The 20,741-nt window shown below is 48.1% G+C and overlaps 2 protein-coding genes across 2 annotated transcripts in view; both read right to left on the bottom strand.

Annotated features, from left to right (window-relative positions):
- LOC141059327 (uncharacterized) overlaps positions 1–14,615 on the bottom strand; it is a 69,076-nt gene extending 54,461 nt beyond the window's left edge. Inside the window, exon 1 of the mRNA XM_073555657.1 lies at positions 14,586–14,615. Coding sequence (XP_073411758.1) covers positions 14,586–14,612 — 27 coding nt within the window. The 5' untranslated portion in view covers positions 14,613–14,615. The remainder of the gene's footprint in view (positions 1–14,585) is intronic.
- The window catches only part of LOC141059328 (gastrula zinc finger protein XlCGF66.1-like), a 389,061-nt gene extending 370,626 nt beyond the window's left edge, over positions 1–18,435 (bottom strand). Inside the window, exon 1 of the mRNA XM_073555658.1 lies at positions 18,243–18,435. Within this exon, the coding sequence (XP_073411759.1) occupies positions 18,243–18,377 (135 nt within the window). The 5' untranslated portion in view covers positions 18,378–18,435. The remainder of the gene's footprint in view (positions 1–18,242) is intronic.
- Positions 18,436–20,741: the final 2,306 nt, after the last annotated feature.

A 20,741-nucleotide genomic window follows, 5' to 3' on the forward strand; every position in this document is an offset into this window, starting at 1 on the left:
AAAGAAACACTCATAGAATCATAAAAAGGCTTGAGTAATATATATTTAGACACACTTTGAAAAAAACAAATTATAACATAGACACAGCATTCTCTTGCCAAGACGTTGCCCCCTCAGGTGAGATAAAGTAATTCGTGAATATATCACGCACTTTGAGGCCAGAGAGCGGTCTACGTTGAGGGATGATAGGTGGTCTCACCCTGCGCACATTGTCTGGCCTACGCACAACACCATCAGAGGAGGAACAATCATGGATCCTGGTGAAGTTATGCAGAACAACACAGGCTTTCACAACTTCATTCACATTTTGCTCACTCAACTGAATGGCAGACTGGAGTACCAGCCATTTGGCACAAAGAATCCCAAAGGAACACTCCACCAGTCGCCTAGCACGTGATAGGCGCAAGTTAAAAATTCTGCGCCTGTGGTCAAGGTTGCGCCAGGGATATGGCCTCATGACATTACGTGATAACTGAAAGGCCTCATCTGCCACAAGGACATAAGGGACTGTTTGTTCGGGGGAGCCTGGTAGCTGGCGTGGTGGTGGTAGATCCAACTGGTTGGTGCGTAGCCGCCGACCCATTATGGAAGTATTGAAGACTCCAGAGTCTCCCGTCCTTCCATAGGCCCCAATGTCAACAATTATAAACTTGTATTGAGGGTCTACCAGAGCCAACAATACAACAGAAAAGTATTGCTTATAATTGAAGAATTGGGACCCTGAGTTCGGTGGCTTACGCACCCTGATATGTTTGCCATCCAGGGCCCCAATACAATTTGGAAACTGGCAGTCCTCCTCAAAGTCCCTTGAAATCCTTAACCAGTCTTCCATCCTGGGCTCGGGTAGGACCACCTGATGGAGTCTTGTCCAGATTTCTGCACATGTAGACCTCACTATGCCTGAAATGGTGGACTTTCCAATGAGAAACTCATGGTGGAGGGCGGCATAAGACAGGCCAGTGGACAGGAAGCTGTAGAACAACAGAAATAGTACAGGTTAGAATGGCTAAAGTAAAAAAAAATCAGTTACATGCTGACCAAACTTGGTAGGAAATGAGAGATAACAACACACACATATTTGGTGGCACAATGACTAAGTGATATGCAGTACATATTAGATGTAACATTCTGCTGTGTCAGGTGAAACATATTTTGAGTAAGATGAGGGTATTAAACATTGTCCAAGAAGGCCAAAAAACATAAATTAACACACACATTATGAACATAGAGAATGTGGTTGTGGAGTACATACCGTATTGTGAGTAGAAGTCGCTCTTCTGCAGATATGGCTTTGCGCATCCTAGTGTCCTGAAAGGTGATCCCAGGGCGCACGGTCTCCAAGAGGCAATCAAATGTGGAAATGCTCATTCGACAGTACTGGTAAAATTTGTCCGGATGCTCCCGCAGAGACGAATAGAGGCGGTGAAAATGCCCTCTTGTGAGTCGTTGCCTCAAAAGTGGATGTACCCACATGCATCTCCTCCTCCGCGGATCCACTATCACAGGATATGGTTGCCCAAAGCGCCGTGACAAAAGCCAGGTAAAGAGAACCTGCTCGGTTGTATTGAATGTCAGACCCTCTGCCATGCTGCACAAAGAACACCAACACACCTCGTGAAAGCAAGGTGAGAAATGTACAGAATGTAGGCAGCCACCTGTTTCTGAGTGTCTGAATAGGGTGCAGGTTAATGATTTAAATTGTTTGCAGGCCTCAAAACCGTTAAATGTCCATTTTGCAAGGCTGCGAGAAAATCTCGCCATACAGATTGCATACGGATTACATACGGAGACACATGCGCAAAATACGCGACCTCACCTTGCTTACGGATGACCTACGGACCACTATTTAGTGGTCATTGATCCGTATTACGCATGTAAAATACTGACCGTATTTTGCGCAGGTTAGTGTGACTCCAGCCTAACACAAAGAAAGATAGGTTGAGCAAACGATGGGGCCCAAGCTAACTAAAAAGGACAGGATAGAAAAGCTGCTGTCTGCAATCCATAAAAAATCCTACCAAAAAATGTCCCAACCGTCTGATAGGAAAAACAGGCCCTGAAGTCGCTAGGACTTCAAAATGACTATATCAGCACTCAGGTAAATTCTGAAGACAGAGCAAAGAGACAAACTGATCAGAGACAAAAACGGAACTCAGCACACCCCTGACCGGGGATGGCTGAACTCCAAAAAACAAGGTAAAGAAAACAAAACTAATAAGTTCAATAGCAGAGCAAAAACTTATCTTTGGGAAGCAGGAATCAGACTGGTCTCCAAGAATCCAGCAGAGAAATCACCAGCGACTCAGAAGGGCGTCGGCTGCCTTATATCCAGTCAGAATTTCCTGTTACCCAGTCATCATCTGCCAGATCAGGTGTTTGGTAGTCAGCCTCACTACCTTCCTTCACCAGAAGAGGGAGTTCATCAGACATCGACGGTGAAGGGGAAAATGAACTCACAACAGAGCGCCATTTGACTTTTTCAATGCAAAATTGGCTGGAATTCAGATCGGACGCCATGTCGCATTTGGAGAGCCCCTGATGTACCTAAACAGTGGAAACCCCCCCAAGTGACCCCATTTTGGAAACTAGACCCCCCAAGGAACTTATCTAGATATGTGGTGAGAACTTTGAACCCACAAGGGCTTCACAGAAGTTTATAACGTACAGCGGTACAGTTAAAAAATCATTTTTTTTTCCACAAAAATGATCTTTTCACCCCCAATTTTTATTTTTCCAAGGGTAACAGGACCCTAAAAGATATTGTGCAATTTGTCCTGAGTGCGCTGATACCCCACATGTGGGGGTAAACCACTATTTGGGCACATGGCAGAGCTCGGAAGGGAAGCAGCGCCATTTGACGTTTTTGGCTGGAATTGAGATCGGACACCATGTCGCGTTTGGAAAGCCCCTGATGTACCAAAACAGTAGAAACCCCCCCCACAAATGACACCATTTTGGAAACTAGACCCCCCAAGGAACTTATCTAGATGTGTGGTGAGCACTTTGAACCCCCCAGTGCTTCACAGAAGTTTATAACGACCGGGCGTGAAAATAAAAAAAATCGTATTTTTTCCACAAACATGATCTTTTAGTCACCAATTTTTTCATTTTCCCAAGGGTACAAGGAGAAATTGGACCCCAAAAGATGTTGTCCAATTTGTCCTGAGTACACTGATACCTCATATGTGGGAGAAAACTACTGTATGGGCACACGTCAGGGCTCGGAAGGGAAGTAGTGACGTTTTGGAATGCAGACTTTGATGGAATGGTCGCGGGTGTCATGTTGCTTTGGAGTGCCCCTGATGTACCTAAACTATTGAAACTCCCCACAAGTGACCCCATTTTGGAAACTAGACCCCCCACGGAACTTATCTAGATGTGTGGTGAGCACTTTGAACCCCCAAGTGCTTCACAGAAGTTTATAACGCCTGGGCGTGAAAATAAAAAAATCATTTTTTTCCACAAAAGTGATATTTTTGCCCCCAATTTTTTATTTTCCTAAGGGTAACAGGAGAAATTGGACCCCAAAAGTTGTTTTGCAATTTGTCCTCAGTATGCCGATACCCCATATGTGGGGGTAAAACACTGTTTGGACGCATGGCAGAGCTTGGAAGGGAAGGAGCACCATTTGACTTTTTCAACGCAGAATTGGCTGGAATTGAGATCAGACGTCATGTTGCATTTGGAGAGCACCTGATGTGCCCAAACAGTGGAAACCCCCCCCAATTATAACTCCAACCCTAACCCCAACACACCCCTAACCCTAATCTCAGCCCTAACCCTAGCCCTAACCCTAACGCTAGCCCTAGCCCTGATGGGAAAATGGAAATAAATACTTTTTTTAATTTTATTATTTTTCCCTAACTAAGGGGGTGATAACGGGGGGTTTGATTTACTATTTATGGCGGTTTTTATGTTTGGCAGCTGTCACACACTAAAAGACGCTTTTTATTGTAAAAATAGTTTTTGCATCACCACATATTGAGAGCTATAATTTTTCCGTATTTTGACCCACCGAGTCATGTGAGGTCTTATTTTTTGCGGGACGAGTTGACGTTTTTATTGGGACCATTTTTGTTCACATGACATTTTTTGATCGTTTTTTATTCCGATTTTTGGGACGCAGAATGAACAAAAGCCAGCATTTCCTGAATTTCTTTTGGGGGGTGCATTTACACCGTTCTGCGTGCGGTAAAATTGATAAAGCGCTTTTATTCTTCGGGTCGGTACAGTTACAGCGATACCTCATTTAGGTCTTTTTATGTTTTGTCGGTTTTTTGCAATGAAAACAATTTTATATAAAAAGTTATTATTTTTGCATCGCTTTATTCTGCGAGCTATAACTTTATTTTTTTGCGGATGATGCTGAGTGGTGGCTCATTTTTTGTGGGACAAGATGACGTTTTCAGCGGTACCATGGATATTTATATGCGTCTTTTTCATCGCGCGTTATTGCACTTTTTGTTCGGTGGTATGATAAATTATTTTTTGCTTCGTTTTTTATTTTTATTTTTTAAGGGGTTCGCTAAAGGGGTTAACTAATGGGACAGTTTTATAGAGCGGGTCGCTACGGACGCGGCGATACCAAATATGTGTACTTTTATTGTTTTTTTTATTTTCAAAATATGAATTTATTGGGGAATATATATTTTTTGCTTTACTAATTTATTTAGCGATTTTTTTTTTAAAAATTATATTTACACTTTTTTTTTTTACTTTATTACGTAGTCCCAGGTGGGACATCACTGTCCTGTGACAGATCGATGATCTGTCACATCACAGATCACTGTGACAGATCAGCAATCTGTCACAGGCAGTTCTGCAGACTTCCTCATGCCTGCGCTTTGCAGGCAGTGAGGAAGTCGGCTCCCTACAGGCCCCTGTCGCCATCTTGGATCCGGGGGCCTGCAGGGAAGGAGTCGCCCGCAGCAGCGCTGCACATTGCGCTGCCATGGGGGGCTCAGGGAAGCACGGAGGGAGCCCCCTCCCTGCCGATGCTTCTCTTTAACCCCCGGTACACCGCAATCGTGTTTGATCGCGGTGTACAAGGGGTTAACGTGTCGGGGCGGTCTGTGACCGCCCCTGACACATTGTGCCGGGTGTCAGCTGTGATAATCAGCTGACACCGGGCCGCGATCAGTGGCGCTCACCACGTGGGCGCCGCTGATCGCATTAGACGTACTATCCCGTCCTTGGGAATTAAGTCCCAGGGCACATGGACGGGATAGTACGTCTAATGGCAGAAAGGGGTTAAGATTTTTGTGTGCCATATCTCTGTGATTTAAGGGCATAAAAATTCAAAGTTGGAAGATTGCAAAATTTTCAAAATTTTTGCCAAATTTCCATTTTTTTTCACAAATAAACTCAAGTTATATGAATGAAATTTTACCACTAACATGAAGTACAATATGTCACGAGAAAACAATATCACCAGGATCCATGGAAGCATTCCAGATTTATGAGCGCATAAAGGGACAGTGGTCAGAATTGTAAAAATTGGCCCTGTCATTAATGTGCAAACCACCCTTGGGGTAAAGGGGTTAAAAGAGGTCTGCATACACATGATGAGAGCATTACACTCACTGGCCACTTTATTAGGTACACCTGTCCAACTGTGTGTTAAGACTTAATTTCTAATCAGCCAATCACATGGCGGCAACTCAGTGCATTTAGGCATGTAGACATGGTCAAGACAATCTCCTGCAGTTCAAACCGAGCATCAGTATGGGGAAGAAAGGTGATTTGAGTGCCTTTGAACGTGGCATGATTGTTGGTGCCAGAAGGGCTGGTCTGAGAATTTCAGAAACTGCTGATCTACTGGGATTTTCACGCACAACCATCTCTAGGGTTTACAGAGAATGGTCCGAAAAAGAAAAAAAATCCAGTGAGTGGCAGTTCTGTGGCCGGAAATGCCATGTTGATGCCAGAGGTCAGAGGAGAATGGGCAGACTGGTTCGAGCTGATAGAAAGGCAACAGTGACTCAAATTGCCACCCGTTACAACCAAGGTAGGCAGAAGAGCATCTCTGAACGCACAGTGCGTCGAACTTTGAGGCAGATGGGCTACAGCAGCAGAAGACCACACTGGGTACCACTCCTCTCAGCTAAGAACAGGAAACTGAGGCTAAAATTTGCACAAGCTCATCGAAATTGGACAGTAGAAGATTGGAAAAACGTTGCCTGGTCTGATGAGTCTCGATTTCTGCTGCGACATTCGGATGGTAGGGTCAGAATTTGGCGTAAACAACATGAAAGCATGGATCCATCCTGCCTTGTATCAACGGTTCAGGCTGGTGGTGGTGGTGTCATGGTGTGGGGAATTTTTTCTGGGCACTCTTTGGGCCCCTTGGTACCAATTGAGCATCGTTGCAACGCCACAGCCTACCTGAGTATTGTTGCTGACCATGTCCATCCCTTTATGACCACAATGTACCCAACATCTGATGGCTACTTTCAGCAGGATAATGCGCCATGTCATAAAGCTCGAATCATCTCAGATTGGTTTCTTGAACATGACAATGAGTTTACTGTACTCAAATGGCCTCCTCAGTCACCAGATCTCAATCCAATAGAGCATCTTTGGGATGTGGTGGAACGGGAGATTCGCATCAGGGATGTGCAGCCGACAAATCTGCGCCAACTGTGTGATGCCATCATGTCAATATGGTCCAAAATCTCTGAGGAATGCTTCCAGCACCTTGTTGAATCTCTGCCACGAAGAATTGAGGCAGTTCTGAAGGCAAAAGGGGGTCCAACCCCTTACTAGCATGGTGTACCTAATAAAGTGGCCAGTGAGTGTATACTGCCTCTGTACAAATCTCTGGTTAGACCGCACATTGAGTACTGTGTACAGTTTTGGGCTCCGGTGCTCAGGAAGGATATAATGGAACTAGGGCGAGTACAAAGGAGAGCAACAAAATTAATAAAGGGGATGGGGGAACTACAATAACCAGAGAGAATAGCAAAATTAGGATTACTTATTCTAGAAAAAAAGACTCGGGGGCGATCTAATAACCATATATAAGTATATAAGGGGACAATACAAATATATCTCCGAAGATCTGTTTATACCAAGGAAGGTGACGGTCACAAGAGGGCATTCTCTGCGTCTGGAAGAGAGAAGGTTTTTCCACCAACATAGAAGAGGATTCTTTACTGTTAGGGCAGTGAGAATCTGGAATTCCCTGCCTGAGGAGGTGGTGATGGCAAACTCAGTCGAGGGGTTCAAGAGAGGCCTGGATGTCTTCCTGCAGCGTAACAATATTGTATCTTACAGTAATTAGGTTCTTTAGAAGGACGTAGATCTGGGGATTTATTTTGACGGAATATAGGCTGAACTGGATGGACAAATGTTTTTTTTTCGGCCTTGCTAACTATGTTACTATATTACAATTTACTACTGTGCCAACACAGACCACCCTCTGACACAGACTTCAGGGGGAGCCCAGAATCAGGAACTTCTCTTTCTCTGGCATGAAGCATCCTAATTAACTTAAAAATTCAAACACAGATTAAAAAAAAGAAACACAAGACAGATTTTTCCAACCCAGGTATTATTTTAATACGTGTAACAGAGCCAACCTGACAATGCCTGGATGGCTTAAAACTTATTTATAAAGCTTCAACTAATGCCACCCTAAATTAGTCCTTCTTTACAATTTCTAACTCACTGGTTTTACACTCAGGGGCACCGCCGCCGCACTGAATTGCTCTGTGCAGAGGGGACACTGTGCTAGCACCGTATACAGACGGGAGGGAACCTGGAGATGACACAGGTATATACTATATACACGAGGAGATGACACAGGTATATACTATAAACAGGAGGAGATGACACACAGGTATATACTATATACAGGAGGAGATGACACAGGTATATACTATATACAGGAGATCACACACAGGTACAGTTGTGGCCAAAAGTATTGACACCCCTGCAATTCTGTCAGATAGTACTCAGTTTCTTCCTGAAAATGATTGCAAACACAAATTCTTTGGTATTATTATTTTTATTTAATTTGTCTTAAATGAAAAAACACAAAAAGAATTGTCCTAAAGCCAAATTGGATATAATTCCACACCAAACATAAAAAGAGGGTGGACAAAAGTATTGGCACTGTTCGAAAAATCATGTGATGCTTCTCTAGTTTGTGTAATTAACAGCACCTGTAACTTACCTGTGGCACCTAACAGGTGTTTGCAATAACTAAATCACACTAGCAGCCAGTTGACATGGATTAAAGTTGACTCAACCTCTGTCCTGTGTCCTTGTGTGTACCATATTGAGCATGGAGAAAAGAAAGAAGACCAAAGAACTGTCTGAGGACTTGAGAAACCAAATTGTGAGGAAGCATGAGCAATTTCAAGGCTACAAGTCCATCTCCAAAGACCTGAATGTTCCTGTGTCTACCGTGCGCAGTGTCATCAAGAAGTTTAAAGCCCATGGCACTGTGGCTAACCTCCCTAGATGTGGACGGAAAAGAAAAATTGACAAGAGATTTCAACGCAAGATTGTGCGGATGTTGGATAAAGAACCTCGACTAACATCCAAACCAGTTCAAGCTGCCCTGCAGTCCGAGGGTACAACAGTGTCAACCCGTACTATCCATCGGCGTCTGAATGAAAAGGGACTATATGGTAGGAGACCCAGGAAGACCCCACTTCTTACCCAGAGACATAAAAAAGCCAGGCTGGAGTTTGCCAAAACTTACCTGAAAAAGCCTAAAACATTTTGGATGAATGTTCTCTGGTCAGATGAGACAAAAGTAGAGCTTTTTGGGCAAAAGCATCAACATAGAGTTTACAGGAGAAAAAAGAGGCATTCAAAGAAAAGAACACGGTCCCTACAGTCAAACATGGCGGAGGTTCCCTGATGTTTTGGGGTTGCTTTGCTGCCTCTGGCACTGGACTGCTTGACCGTGTGCATGACATTATGAAGTCTGAAGACTGCCAACAAATTTTGCAGCATAATGTAGGGCCCAGTGTGAGAAAGCTGGGTCTCCCTCAGAGGTCATGGGTCTTCCAGCAGGACAATGACCCAAAACACACTTCAAAAAGCACTAGAAAATGGTTTGAGAGAAAGCACTGGAGACTTCTAAGGTGGCCAGCAATGAGTCCAAACCTGAATCCCATAGAACACCTGTGGAGAGATCTAAAAATGGCAGTTTGGAGAAGGCATCCTTCAAATATCAGGGACCTGGAGCAGTTTGCCAAAGAAGAATGGTCTAAAATTCCAGCAGAGCATTGTAGGAAACTCATTGATGGTTACCGGAAGCGGTTGGTCGCAGTTATTTTGGCTAAAGGTTGTGCAACCAAGTATTAGGCTGAGGGTGCCAATACTTTTGTCTCGCCCATTTTTGGAGTTTTGTGTGAAATTATCAATGTTTTGCTTTTTGCTTCATTCTCTTTTGTATTTTTTCATTTAAGACAAATTAAATGAAGATAATAATACCAAAGAATTTGTGTTTGCAATCATTTTCAGGAAGAAACTGAGTATTATCTGACAGAATTGCAGGGGTGTCAATACTTTTGGCCACAACTGTATATACTATATACAGGAAGAGATGACACAGGTATATACTATATACAGGAGGAGATGACACAGGTATATACTATATAAAGGAGGAGATGACATACAGGTATATACAGGAGGAGATGACATACAGGTATATACTATATACAGGAGTAAATGACACAGGTATATACTATATACAGGAGGAGATGACACACAGGTATATACTATATACAGGAGGAGATGACACAGGTATATACTATATACAGGAGGAGATGACACACGTATATACTATATACAGGAGGAGATGACACACAGGTATATACTATATACAGGAGGAGATGACACACAGGTATATACAGGAGGAGGTGACACACAGGTATATACTATATACAGGAGGAGATGACACAGGTATATACTATATACAGGAGGAGATGACACACAGGTATATACTATATACAGGAGGAGATGACACACAGGTATATACTATATACAGGAGGAGATGACACACAGGTATATACTATATACAGGAGGAGATGACACAGGTATATACTATATACAGGAGGAGATGACACACAGGTATATACTATATACAGGAGGAGATGACACACAGGTATATACTATATACAGGAGGAGGTGACACAGGTATATACTATATACAGGAGGAGATGACACACAGGTATATACTATATACAGGAGGAGATGACACACAGGTATATACAGGAGGAGGTGACACACAGGTATATACTATATACAGGAGGAGATGACACAGGTATATACTATATACAGGAGGAGATGACACAGGTATATACTATATACAGGAGGAGATGACACAGGTATATACTATATACAGGAGGAGATGACACACAGGTATATACTATATACAGGAGGAGATGACACAGGTATATACTATATACAGGAGGAGATGACACAGGTATATACTATATACAGGAGGAGATGACACAGGTATACACTATATACAGGAGGAGATGACACAGAGGTATATACTATATACAGGAGGAGATGACACACAGGTATATACTATATACAGGAGGAGATGACACAGGTATATACTATATACAGGAGGAGATGATACAGGTATATACTATATACAGGAGGAGATGACACACAGGTATATACTATATACAGGAGGAGATGACACACAGGTATATACTATATACAGGAGGAGATGACACACAGGTATATACTATATACAGGAGGAGGTGACACAGATACTGTATATACTATACACAGGAGATGACATATAGAGACAATTTATGTGCAATACAATCATTATCATTTGTTATAACTAACCACAGTTCATTACTATGCCCGGGCAACACCGGGCTCTTCAGCTAGTGGTAAATAATGGTCATCATGACCTGGGTAACGGAGGGCTACATGAGTTACATTGCTGTAAATGGTATAAAATGCTGCTTCTTGTGTGAATAAACTAGAAAATGTGACTTGCTCACATCCAGTGTGCATGCTTTTCTCCAAGCACTCGTTATCTGAAGGTCTAATCTCTTAATTCAGCCTCACTGGTGATCCGCCATATCTGACTTTGGGTCAGAACAAAAACAGCTACAACACAAGGAAATTCTTCTAAGTGCTCATGTAGGTCAGAATAAGGTCTTCCATGCAGCATGACGGCCCCCACAGCACCTCCCACAGTATTATGGCCACCACAACCTGCTACACATAATAAGGACCCCACTCAGTATGGAGGCATTTATAGTCCACCATATTCAGGATAATTGCCTATACCAGCCATACACTCAGTATGAGAGCCCAAACAGCTCTTCCCTTAATATACTGCCCCCACAATTCCTGATGTTAAAAAAAACAAACAAAAAAACACTACTTAACGCAACCATGTTCCCGAGCTGTGCTGCTCCAGTCTGTGCAGAGTGGGGTCTGAGGCTCCATACTCCAGGTGTGATGTAGTGACATCATGGTGCCTGCAGTGCACGGAGTCTCAGACTCACAGGTAAAGACTGAATGGTGGATGAGGAGCTTTCTACTCCCTGATTCACTATTCTATTCAATGGTATCACCGTCATGTGAGTGTGGATATCCCTGAAATTGTGATGCTAGGAAGGAGAGGATGACCAATATGAAATCCCAGTGAGCCCTCTCAACTCATAGGCATAATAGCAACCAAGTGGGCTACTGTTATGGATCATACACTCTGCCTGTCCAACTATCGTATGGTAAATATCTCATAGATCCTGGGTTCATTAGTATTTGCGCCAAGAATGAGACTGAGTATTTGTTAATTTGCTTTTCGTGGTCAGAGGTATATGAGGTGTATGGTGTGTGGTGTAGTAACCACTATGTCCGCTAGGGGGCGCTGTGTGGAGGTTCCAAGGGAAAGGATGAGTGGCAGAATCCTGAGGGATGGCTGTGTATCTCAAAGGGGGTGGCTTTGAGATGGAGACTTAGTTATGCGTATTGATCAGCAATGGTATTGCTGAGATGTTATTTCAAGATAAGGGAGAAGTCTCTAGGTAACTTGGGAGTTGGGCGGGCCAGTTACCTACAAACCCACCCAGGGGTGTGTCTGAAAACGCCTGTTATAAAAAGCTATGTGAATGCCTGAAGGACCTGTGATGAGGTCAGTCACGTGACCCAGTGGGCGTGGCTATGGACCATATAATGTGGCCAGAGTAGGTCACCTGGTGGTGAATAGTGGGCCCTGGTTGGTCCAGAGTGGAAGGTCCCATGAGGAGGAATGTCTCCTGGCTAACAGCCTGTGTGTGGCTGGGTGTAATGGCTGCCAGAGCCTGAGAGTTCCCTGGAGGGAATGAACGTGTGCGGAATGCTGAAGCCGCATGAGGAACCCTGACTTGGGTGATACAGTTGTGAGGCTAAGAGAGCCTGTTTGCTGGACATTGAGCAACCTGTATATGCTGGACATTGCTGACAGAGGGGAACTCTGTAATGAACGCTATGCTGGTAATGCTGATATGAACTGTATGCTGGTTTATGCTGAACAATAAACCACATGGACTGTGATGATATATGGAAATCCTGGTGCCAGATGTGTTTTTGTTCGCTGCAAGCGAGAATCCCCTAAGTAAATGACAGCGCTACCTCACAGGTGCCATATTGTGAATGTGGGAACATTATACTGTGTGGGGGGGGGGATACGAGAGATGCCAGTACTATGGAAACATTTTAGTGTGTGAGGGACAACATATATACTGCATAAGGGGTGTTAAAAGGTGTCATAAGAAGAAAGAATCCTTGTGCAGCATTTGTACAAAACGACTGCCATCTGCCGTCCAGACTGGACACTATGGAATCAATCGGAAGAGGGAGAGTTTCAGGAAGAAAGAGTTTAGATGGTACACCAGGTCAGGTGATCTTGATGACGCAGTTTCCTGATATTATGAAGGCCATAGACCCAAAGGCAGAACAGATCTGGCACCAAGCAAAGGAACGGGGTGCCAGGGAAGAATCTGAGGTACAGGCCATGGTAAAGTGCCTGAGGCAGCTGGATGTGGCTGCAGAACCTGCTTACAGGGGCATAATGGGGACATTACACTGTGTGGGGGCATCATATATACTGCATAAGGGGCATAATGGGGGCATTACACTGTGTGGGGGCATCATATATACTGAATAAGGGGCATAATGGGGGCATTACACTGTGTGGGGGCATCATATATACTGCATAAAGGGCATAATGGAGGGCATTACACTGTGTGGGGGCATCATATATACTGCATAATGGGGCATAATGGGGGCATTACACTGTGGGGGGATCATATATACTGCATAAGGGGCATAATGGGGCATTACACTGTGTGAGGGGCATCATATATACTGCATAAGGGGCATAATGGGGGCATTACACTGTGTGAGGGGCATCATATAAACTGCATAAGGGGCATAATGGGGGCATTACACTGTGTGGGGGGCATCATATATACTGCATAAAGGGCATAATGGAGGGCATTACACTGTGTGGGGGCATCATATATACTGCATAAGGGGCATAATGGGGGCATTACACTGTGGGGGGATCATATATACTGCATAAGGGGCATAATGGGGGCATTACACTGTGTGGGGGGCATCATATATACTGCATAAGGGGCATAATGGGGGCATTACACTGTGTGAGGGGCATCATATAAACTGCATAAGGGGCATAATGGGGGCATTACACTGTGTGGGGGGCATCATATATACTGCATAAGGGGCATAATGGGGGCATTACACTGTGTGGGGGGGCATCATATATACTGCATAAGGGGCATAATGGGGGCATTACACTGTGGGGGGGCATCATATATACTGAATAAGGGGCATAATGGGGGCATTACACTGTGTGGGGGCATCATATATACTGCATAAAGGGCATAATGGAGGGCATTACACTGTGTGGGGGGCATCATATATACTGCATAAGGGGCATAATGGGGGCATTACACTGTGTGGGGGGCATCATATATACTGCATAAGGGGCATAATGGGGGCATTACACTGTGGGGGGGCATCATATATACTGCATAAGGGGCATAATGGGGGCATTACACTGTGTGAGGGGCATCATATAAACTGCATAAGGGGCATAATGGGGGCATTACACTGTGTGGGGGGCATCATATATACTGCATAAGGGGCATAATGGGGGCATTACACTGTGTGGGGGCATCATATATACTGCATAAGGGGCATAATGGGGCATTACACTGTGTGGGGGCATCATATATACTGCATAAGGGGAATAATGGGGGCATTACACTGTGTGGGGGGCATCATATATACTGCATAAGGGGCATAATGGGAGCATTACACTGTGTGGGGCCAAGAAAAACCTCCACCCGCAGAGCCGCACTCCACATAGAGAATAATGGAGCCTCCAGCACCGACCTCCACCCGCAGAGCCACACTCCACATAGAGAATAATGGAGCCTCCGATACCGACCTCCACATAGAGAATAATGGAGCCTCCAGCACCTAGCTCCACCCGCACTCCACAGAGAAAAATGGAGCCTCCGGCACTGACCTCCACCCGCAGAGCCGCACTCCACATAGAGAATAATGGAGCCTTCGGCACAGACCTCCACCCGCAGAGCCACACTCCACATAGAGAATAATATAGCCTTCGGCACAGACCTCCACCCGCAGAGCCACACTCCACATAGAGAATAATGGAGCCTCCAGCACCTACCTCCACCTGCAGAGCCGCACTCCACATAGAGAATAATGGAGCCTCCAGCACCGACCTCCACCCGCAGAGCCGCACTCCACAGAGAATAATGGAGCCTCCAGCACCTAGCTCCACCCGCACTCCACAGAGAATAATGGAGCCTCCAGCACCGACCTCCACCCGCAGAGCCGCACTCCACATAGAGAATAATGGAGCCTCCGACACCGACCTCCACCCGGCCGCACTCCACATAGAGAATAATGGAGCCTCCAGCACCGACCTCCACCACAGAGCCGCACTCCACATAGAGAATAATGGAGCCTCCGGCACCGACCTCCACCCGCAGAGCCGCACTCCACATAGAGAATAATGGAGCCTCCAGCACCGACCTCCACCCGCAGAGCCGCACTCCACATAGAGAATAATGGAGCCTCCAGCACCGACATCCACTCGCAGAGTCACACTCCGCATAGAGAATAATGGAGCCTCCGGCACCTACCTCCACCCGCAGAGCCGCACTCCACATAGAGAATAATGGAGCCTCCGGCACCTACCTCCACCCGCAGAGCCGCACTCCACATAGAGAATAATGGAGCCTCCAGCACCGACCTCCACCCGCAGAGCCGCACTCCACATAGAGACTAATGGAGCCTCCGGCACCGACCTCCACCCGCAGAGCCGCACTCCACATAGAGAATAATGGAGCCTCCAGCACCGACCTCCACCCGCAGAGCAGCACTCCACATAGAGAATAATGGAGCCTCCGGCACCTACCTCCACCCGCAGAGCCGCACTCCACATAGAGAATAATGGAGCCTCCGGCACCGACCTCCACCCGCAGAGCCGCACTCCACATAGAGAATAATGGAGCCTCCGGCACCTACCTCCACCCGCAGAGCCGCACTCCACATAGAGAATAATGGAGCCTCCGGCACCGACCTCCACCCGCAGAGCCGCACTCCACATAGAGAATAATGGCGCCTCCAGCACCGACCTCCACCCGCAGAGCCGCACTCCTCATAGAGAATAATGGAGCCTCCGGCACCGACCTCCACCCGCAGAGCCGCACTCCACATAGAGAATAATGGAGCCTCCGGCACCGACCTCCACCCGCAGAGCCGCACTCCACATAGAGAATAATGGAGCCTCCAGCACTTACCTCCACCCGCAGAGCCGCACTCCACATAGAGAATAATGGAGCCTCCAGCACCGACCTTCACCTGCAGAGCCACACTCCACATAGAGAATAATGGAGTCTCCAGCACCGACCTCCACCCGCAGAGCCGCACTCCGCCTAGAGAATAATGGAGTCTCCAGCACCGACCTCCACCCGTAGAGCCACACTCCACATAGAGAATAATGGAGCCTCCGGCACCGACCTCCACCCGCAGAGCCGCACTCCACATAGAGAATAATGGAGTCTGCAGCACTGACCTCCACCCGCAGAGCCGCACTCCACATAGAGAATAATGGAGCCTCCAGCACCGACCTCCACCCGCAGAGCCGCACTCCACAGAAAATAATGGAGCCTCCAGCACCTAGCTCCACCCGCACTCCACAGAGAATAATGGAGCCTCCAGCACCGACCTCCACCCGCAGAGCCGCACTCCACATAGAGAATAATGGAGCCTTCGGCACAGACCTCCACCCGCAGAGCCACACTCCACATAGAGAATAATGGAGCCTCCAGCACCTACCTCCACCTGCAGAGCCGCACTCCACATAGAGAATAATGGAGCCTCCAGCACCGACCTCCACCCGCAGAGCCGCACTCCACAGAGAATAATGGAGCCTCCAGCACCTAGCTCCACCCGCACTCCACAGAGAATAATGGAGCCTCCAGCACCGACCTCCACCCGCAGAGCCGCACTCCACATAGAGAATAATGGAGCCTCCGGCACCGACCTCCACCCGGCCGCACTCCACATAGAGAATAATGGAGCCTCCAGCACTGACCTCCACCACAGAGCCGCACTCCACATAGAGAATAATGGAGCCTCCAGCACCGACCTCCACCCACAGAGCCGCACTCCACATAGAGAATAATGGAGCCTCCAGCACCGACCTCCACCCGCAGAGCCGCACTCCACATAGAGAATAATGGAGCCTCCGGCACCTACCTCCACCCGCAGAGCCGCACTCCACATAGAGAATAATGGAGCCTCCGGCACCGACCTCCACCCGCAGAGCCGCACTCCACATAGAGAATAATGGAGCCTCCGGCACCGACCTCCACCCGCAGAGCCGCACTCCTCATAGAGAATAATGGAGCCTCCGGCACCGACCTCCACCCGCAGAGCCGCACTCCTCATAGAGAATAATGGAGCCTCCAGCACCGACCTCCACCCGCAGAGCCGCACTCCATATAGAGAATAATGGAGCCTCCGGCACCGACCTCCACCCGTAGAGCCGCACTCCACATAGAGAATAATGGAGCCTCCAGCACCGACCTCCACCCGCAGAGCCGCACTCCACATAGAGAATAATGGTGCCTCCAGCACCGACATCCACCCGCAGAGCCGCACTCCACATAGAGAATAATGGAGCCTCCAGCACCGACCTCCACCCGCAGAGCCGCACTCCACAGAAAATAATGGAGCCTCCAGCACCTAGCTCCACCCGCACTCCACAGAGAATAATGGAGCCTCCAGCACCGACCTCCACCCGCAGAGCCGCACTCCACATAGAGAATAATGGAGCCTTCGGCACAGACCTCCACCCGCAGAGCCACACTCCACATAGAGAATAATGGAGCCTCCAGCACCTACCTCCACCTGCAGAGCCGCACTCCACATAGAGAATAATGGAGCCTCCAGCACCGACCTCCACCCGCAGAGCCGCACTCCACAGAGAATAATGGAGCCTCCAGCACCTAGCTCCACCCGCACTCCACAGAGAATAATGGAGCCTCCAGCACCGACCTCCACCCGCAGAGCCGCACTCCACATAGAGAATAATGGAGCCTCCGGCACCGACCTCCACCCGGCCGCACTCCACATAGAGAATAATGGAGCCTCCAGCACTGACCTCCACCACAGAGCCGCACTCCACATAGAGAATAATGGAGCCTCCAGCACCGACCTCCACCCACAGAGCCGCACTCCACATAGAGAATAATGGAGCCTCCAGCACCGACCTCCACCCGCAGAGCCGCACTCCACATAGAGAATAATGGAGCCTCCGGCACCGACCTCCACCCGCAGAGCCGCACTCCACATAGAGAATAATGGAGCCTCCGGCACCGACCTCCACCCGCACTCCACATAGAGAATAATGGAGCCTCCAGCACAGACCTCCACCCGCAGAGCCGCAGTCCTCATAGAGAATAATGGAGCCTCCAGCACCGACCTCCACCCGCAGAGCCGCACTCCATATAGAGAATAATGGAGCCTCCGGCACCGACCTCCACCCGCAGAGCCGCACTCCACATAGAGAATAATGGAGCCTCCTGCACCGACCTCCACCCGCAGAGCCGCACTCCACATAGAGAATAATGGAGCCTCCAGCACCGACCTCCACCCGCAGAGCCACACTCCACATAGAGAACAATGGAGCCTCCGGCACCGACCTCCACCCGCAGAGCCGCACTCCACAGAGAATAATGGAGCCTCCGGCACCGACCTCCACCCGCAGAGCCGCACTCCACATAGAGAATAATGGAGCCTCCAGCACCGACCTCCACCCGCAGAGCCGCACTCCACATAGAGAATAATGGAGCCTCCAGCACCGACCTCCACCTGCAGAGCCGCACTCCACATAGAGAATAATGGAGCCTCCAGCACTTACCTCCACCCGCAGAGCCGCACTCCACATAGAGAATAATGGAGCCTCCAGCACCGACCTCCACCCGCAGAGCCGCACTCCACATAGAGAATAATGGAGCCTTCGGCACAGACCTCCACCCGCAGAGCCACACTCCACATAGAGAATAATGGAGCCTCCAGCACCTACCTCCACCTGCAGAGCCGCACTCCACATAGAGAATAATGGAGCCTCCAGCACCGACCTCCACCCGCAGAGCCGCACTCCACAGAGAATAATGGAGCCTCCAGCACCTAGCTCCACCCGCACTCCACAGAGAATAATGGAGCCTCCAGCACCGACCTCCACCCGCAGAGCCGCACTCCACATAGAGAATAATGGAGCCTCCGGCACCGACCTCCACCCGGCCGCACTTCACATAGAGAATAATGGAGCCTCCAGCACTGACCTCCACCACAGAGCCGCACTCCACATAGAGAATAATGGAGCCTCCAGCACCGACCTCCACCCACAGAGCCGCACTCCACATAGAGAATAATGGAGCCTCCAGCACCGACCTCCACCCGCAGAGCCGCACTCCACATAGAGAATAATGGAGCCTCCGGCACCGACCTCCACCCGCAGAGCCGCACTCCACATAGAGAATAATGGAGCCTCCGGCACCGACCTCCACCCGCACTCCACATAGAGAATAATGGAGCCTCCAGCACAGACCTCCACCCGCAGAGCCGCAGTCCTCATAGAGAATAATGGAGCCTCCAGCACCGACCTCCACCCGCAGAGCCGCACTCCATATAGAGAATAATGGAGCCTCCGGCACCGACCTCCACCCGCAGAGCCGCACTCCACATAGAGAATAATGGAGCCTCCTGCACCGACCTCCACCCGCAGAGCCGCACTCCACATAGAGAATAATGGAGCCTCCAGCACCGACCTCCACCCGCAGAGCCACACTCCACATAGAGAACAATGGAGCCTCCGGCACCGACCTCCACCCGCAGAGCCGCACTCCACAGAGAATAATGGAGCCTCCGGCACCGACCTCCACCCGCAGAGCCGCACTCCACATAGAGAATAATGGAGCCTCCAGCACCGACCTCCACCCGCAGAGCCGCACTCCACATAGAGAATAATGGAGCCTCCAGCACCGACCTCCACCTGCAGAGCCGCACTCCACATAGAGAATAATGGAGCCTCCAGCACTTACCTCCACCCGCAGAGCCACACTCCACATATATGGCTGCTCTGTGCGCACAGGACCTGTGATGAGGTCACAGGAGGGGAGGAGTCAGGGGTCACATGATCTCCGGAGTGCAGACATGGAGACTTCTCCTCAGTGACCTTCCCACCATTATTTCCCCCTCACTACTGGCACAATTACCCCGCGCCGCCTTTTCTACACAGTGTTTTGTGTGGAATGTAACGTGTGATTTCTCTGCTTGGAGACAAATAGACCCCACACATGAAGGGGAATCAAGGGCGGACTCTGACAGCTTGAGGCCCCTGTGCAAGAAATGTGTCTGGACCCCCTTCCTTTTATGGTGACAAAGCTACATATATATTACATAGTCTCCTTTATTATGTACTGTGAGGTGCCAAGGGGAGAGGTACTAGAAAACAGGTATATTTCTCCCCGTTTCATTTCATATGTCTCCCTGTACTGATGATGAAGCCAGTTTATTTTACTGTAATCCAGTCCTGGTTTCCTTAGTGATCAGCATGGAAAGGACTGGTAGTTCCCCTCCGCTTATTCAATCCAGGTTTTGGTTTCCTGGCTGGTCCAGCTGATATAATCAGGAGAAGCTGGGATCTCAGTCTATCTTGTCTGCTGAGCTGGGAGCTGACACAGTAAGATTACATGGACTTGTTTGCTGTTATATAGGTTTATTTTGTAGTTAGCCTGCTATTGTTAGTTAGTGGCCAGACGGCCTTAGATGTTTTATTTCATGTTTGGCATGTGTAACATTGAATAACAAGTGTGCACAATAAATATGCCGTGTCCATATTCATGTGGAACTTGCTAGTCTGCTGAAGTGACTCCATAGCCACACGCTTGTGCCAAAGCAAAGATCCCAGCTGAGCTATCTGTTCCCCACAAATGGTGTTTCGAATGCGGGCAACTGTGGCTGCTGGACTGTGACTGCAGAGAAAACGCTGTGTATGTCCTGGCTGAAAGCTTCTGCGCTTTTGAAGAGCCAAGAGTCCAGTAATATGGAGGAACTAGTGAAGCAGTTATTGCAAGCAAATGTGCAACAACAGCAGACTAATACTTGCTTCCAGAAGGCTCTGGAGCAGCAACACCAGA

The sequence above is a fragment of the Dendrobates tinctorius genome, unplaced genomic scaffold (assembly GCF_039654945.1).
Source record: "Dendrobates tinctorius isolate UK_male_01 unplaced genomic scaffold, ASM3965494v1 ptg000226l, whole genome shotgun sequence".
In the NCBI taxonomy this organism is placed as follows: Eukaryota; Metazoa; Chordata; class Amphibia; order Anura; family Dendrobatidae; genus Dendrobates; species Dendrobates tinctorius.